The sequence below is a fragment of the Gavialis gangeticus genome, unplaced genomic scaffold (genome assembly GCF_001723915.1).
Source record: "Gavialis gangeticus isolate Ggan-Ray unplaced genomic scaffold, GavGan_comp1, whole genome shotgun sequence".
Classification (NCBI taxonomy): domain Eukaryota; kingdom Metazoa; phylum Chordata; order Crocodylia; family Gavialidae; genus Gavialis; species Gavialis gangeticus.
The window spans coordinates 54,710,749-54,715,314 of record NW_017729024.1 but is presented as its reverse complement, the minus strand read 5'-3'; the positions used below and the strand labels follow the sequence as shown (position 1 = coordinate 54,715,314).

The window sequence follows — 4,566 nt, the reverse complement described above, 5'->3', positions numbered from 1 at the left end:
GTGGGGGTAACTGGTTGCCAGTCTCTCTTCCATTTTGAAGAGAGCCACATGACTAGGCAAGCACCACTAACATTGTTACCTTGATCTTCATCTCCTTACTCAGAGAGACTCTTGAACTCTATATAGGGCATGTCTCCACATGCAGGGGTGTGCAGTTGCCACAGCAAAGATAGCAACGGCATAAATTTGTGCCGCTGCTTTTTGCTTCTGCATACGCCCCTGTACATGGGCTTGGTGCAGGGCAAATTGTCCTGGGGTAGGGAAAGGGAGGCTGGGGCCAGCATCTGTGCTAGCTCCAACAGCCTTACCTGAGGTCTTGTGGGCCTCCGGGGGCAGCAGCAGTGGCGGTGATCTGGCCATTTGGAGACTGGCCAGCAGCCAGAGACATAACTGAGCAAGCTTTAAATAAGCTAGTTTCAGTATTGTTAGCAAAGTAACCCCTTAGCCTAACAAAGGCTGCCCAAGAAGCTGGGGTTATAGTCAGGCAGTTGCCTTGTTCTGAGATCCATGCTACCAGGGTTACACTGCTAGCAGTACCTGAGCTACCTAGTTTAAAGCTAGCTCAGATACATTTACTCCAGCTGCAGTGACAGGGTGCCTGAAGTGTAACATATCCTTAACTTCAGCCCTGCCTGTGGAGGAACATGTTCCTCCATCAGCATCAGCTTGCATCACAGTCTTTAGTACTGTGAAGCAGTTTCTTGAATGTAGCCATCATCAGTCTTTTCAATACAACCCAAAACGAGCTAGTTGGGATTGCTTTTGCGTTTCAAACATGAATCTCATGCCACTCAGTGGGGAAGCAGCAGTACTGCACTGAGCAGAGCAGCCTGGACCTGGCATCCCATCAATTACGTTTTGATGGGCACAGCCGAGCTGCACGCACATTACAGGTTACTTCAAAGGAACAGTATATATAACTCATCACTGCCTTACGACAGGGAAGGGGCATTTATTACTGAATCACAATCACACTAATTCTTCAGGGGGGACACCCTAGGATTTCCCTACTGATCAGAAGCCAGGATCTTTATATTGCAACTGCCAAGGAGGCAGTTTCCAATCTCCCCAAATTATTTAAGTTTAATTTACTTTATTTTAATGTACTCGTGACTACTTTTATTTCTTTGCAAAGCTGAAGGTTGGTCACGTGCTTATGCTCCCCAGGAGCAAGGACTCCGAGCAGGCGGGGCGGGGCCGAGTACCACTCCCTCAGCTCGGGCTACGTAGTGCAGCCCCGCCCCCCGCCGGACACGCCCAGCGCGGCCCCGAGCTCCGTGCCCCGCCCCACAGCCTTCAGCAGGGAGACCGTTGAGTACTCGCGGGGGGAAAGGGGGGTTCCCAGCTCCAGCTCGCGCACCACGAGCTCCTTACGCCGTACGGCAGTGGGCAGGGCCCAGCCTTCCTCGGTCTCTCACTTCCTCGGTCTCTCACCGCGCCCTCTCCTCTGCGGCCGCCCATTGGCCGACGCAGGCCCTGCCCCCGGCCCAAGCCTGGGCCCGAGCCGGGCCAGGAACCGGGTCGCCGCCATGGAGCTGGGGCAGGTGCCGCTGCACTTCTCGCGCCTCGCCATGTTCCCGCTCTTCGACGTGGCGCACTACGTGGCCTCAGCCCTCGGCCTCCGGGAGCAGCGCGGTGAGGAGGGGCGGGCCGGGCCGGGCCGGGCCGGGCCGGGGGTTGGTTGCGGAGGTGGCCAGGTGCCTGCTGCCGCGCAGGCGGCTGCGCCTCTGCCTGGCTGCAGCGAGGGGCTGCCCGCGCCCCCCCCCGCGGCGCTGCCCGGCAGCCCAAGTGAAGCAGGTGCAGCCGTGGCCGGTGGCAGACAGCGCCCAAACCAGCCGTGTGCCCCGGCTTTGCCGGCACAGCCTGCCCGCTCCGGCCCGGCAGGGGCAGGGGGCCGTTCTCCAGTTACTCGCTGAAGAAAGACCCCGCTGTGTTTGCCCGATTGATGTGAGGGGCTGGAAGGGGCCTCGGGGTCCAACCCCTGCTCAAGGCAGGAAAGACTGCTGGGGTCTGGAGACCCCCACAAGGTGTGCGTCTGCCTGTGTTTTATCTAGGCAGGCAGACAGTCAAGTTGTTTTTTTATGTGCATGTTATATATAATCGATATATTGATTCCTTATGATATCTTTTTATATAATATGTATATATGTATGTGCTATGTATATATTAAAAAAAATGGTTTTAGATCCAGTGGGTGAAAGCCCTTAGGAGCTGTACATGTCTTGAAAGAGAGGAAAGATTATGAGCTCAGTTGGTCTCCAAAACGGCCCTAGTGGGGTAAGTGGAGGGTTATCTGATTCTTAGCAGATTTATTTATTATCATAGCATTTCCTTTCCACTGTGTTGGAGGTGGGGCAGTATTTGTGAAGTGTGGATACTGCTCCAGCCTTGAGACTGAAATAGAACCACAGACAGTGAGGGCTGGAAGGGACCTTGGGAGGTCGCATCTAGTCCAACCCCCCTGCTCAAGGCAGCATTGTCCCCAACTACATCATCCCAGCTAAGGCTTTATCAAGCTGGGCCATGAAAACCTCCAAGGATGGAGACTCCACAGCCTCTCTAGGTAACCCCTTCCAGTGCTTCACCATCCTCCATCCTCCTAGTGAGTTTTTTTCCTCACATCCAACCTAAACCTCCCTTGCTTCAACTTGAGACTGGTGCTCCTTGTCCTGTCTAATGCAGAATGGTTCATCTGTCCTCCTCAGCATGCAGCCCAGCTCTTTGGGATATGCCTTGGAGTCAGTGGGACCTGTGTCTGAGTAAGGGGTGCATGTGGGTGCACATGCACCCCCTGAGTGTGATGGTGCACCCCCTGCAAAAAGGCGCTGCCGACGCTGTCAGTGGCGCCTGTGGGCAGTCACCACTTGCCACTCCTCTGTAGACACCACCGGCAGCATCTGCAGGCGGTCTGTGATCCCCGCTGGCCGCCACCAATGCTGCTGGCGGCAGCTGAAGGTAGTCGCCAACCGTTGGTCGGGTCTCACCAACCCCGCTCCCCCTACCTGGCTGGCAGCATCTGCGGGAGCTCACCTGCTTACCGCTGCTGTGCTCCCACTGCTGCCATGCCCCCCCCTGCCACTGGGGGCACGTGCTGTTCATGGTCTGAGTCCTGGGTAGTAGGGTATGTACACTCTAGATGACAACATTACATTGCTTTGTTTGCTTCAGACCTAGAGGTACACTGATACATCGGTCTGATAATGGATCGGCACCGATGCACACTTTTTTTCTTATATTGGAAATTGGCTTGATAGGGCTGATAATTTGGCTGGTGGAATGGCCCGTGTATGTGCAGCCACAGGGCAGCACGTAGGCGGCAGGGAGCACAGTCTGGCAGCTTGAAGAGCAGTGTCCAGCTGGTAAGTCTGTGGTGGAAGGGCAGGGGAGAGGGAAGGGCTGGGGGGCAGATAGGGAGGGAGTGGGGCTGGGACAGGGGCTGGGGCAAGTGCTGCCCAGCCAGGGTGGGGCAGATGTGGGATGAAGCCACGGTTAGTCTGGGAGGTGCAGGGACTGGAGGCAGCTCCTGCCGCTGTGTGCCGCTTGTCTATGTTCACTTATCTGGTGCTTGTCTGTTCATCTGGTGGCTCCTGCTGCTGCTTCCACCGCTTGTCTGGGAGGGCATGGAGGGGCATATGCCCCCGGATGTGCACAGGGCCGGGGCTGTACATAGAACGTGCAGTGGGGGCTATGGCAGGGGCTATAGCGACTCTTGGGGTGGCTGCAGCCCCCCCACCAGCCCTGCTTCCAGCGCCGCTTGCCCTGCATGCAGCCTGGCAGCCCCCCCTGCCACATGCTCCTGCCATGCCCTCCTGGATAAGCAGAGCACAGCAGTGGGAGCTGCAGCCCCCTTCCCGCACTCCCCAGATGAGTTGTGGCTGTGTCCCGCACCAGTCCTGGCCTGCCCTGCCCCACTCTGGCTGGGCAGCACTTGCCCCAGCCCCACTCCCTCCCTCACCACAGGGGCCTTGATCTGCTCCCCACCCCCTTCCCCTTCATATCCTCACACCTCTTCATTATCTTTCTAAAGCTCTTGGTTTTAAATAAAAGTTTTTGGGTTTGTTTCCCTGGAGTAAGTGACTGAACTTGCCAGGGGTATTGGCAAGTAGATTTGTCAAGGCCTAAGATTGTGTCAGTCAGTATTTGTAATTTGCTTGTCTGTAGTAGCACACTTCTGTGCTGCAGAAATCATCAGTAACATGCACATTGACTTCTGGCATTGCTTAATTTTCTTGCCAGTTCAAAAAGAATGTTTCAGTTTACAGGTATTGGGTCAGATTTGCTTTCAGAATTAGCTTCCTACGAACCTCAGGATTGGGCCGCACTGGGAAAACAGCAGCAGGGGAAAGATGTACTCTCATTCTCTTTCTGTCACTTCCTTCAGTGTGCCATTTTATAAAATGTAACACTAGAGCACCGCTGCCACAAACTTTTATAGCTAGAGGTGTATAAATAATTCTAACAATTCATTTGATATCTCTTTGTTTGACAGTAGACAATTAATTGAGGTTGACTTCTTAACCCACCTGTATTCAGGACTGTTAGCCAAATTTTGGTGAATAAATAGTC

General features: G+C 54.7%; 1 protein-coding gene across 1 annotated transcript in view; it reads left to right on the top strand.

The window, feature by feature from the left end:
• Nucleotides 1-1,488: 1,488 nt before the first annotated feature.
• The window catches only part of TMEM38B (transmembrane protein 38B), a 45,176-nt gene continuing 42,098 nt past the window's right edge, over nucleotides 1,489-4,566 (top strand). The window contains exon 1 of the mRNA XM_019517090.1: nucleotides 1,489-1,635. Coding sequence (XP_019372635.1) covers nucleotides 1,530-1,635 — 106 coding nt within the window. The 5' untranslated portion in view covers nucleotides 1,489-1,529. The remainder of the gene's footprint in view (nucleotides 1,636-4,566) is intronic.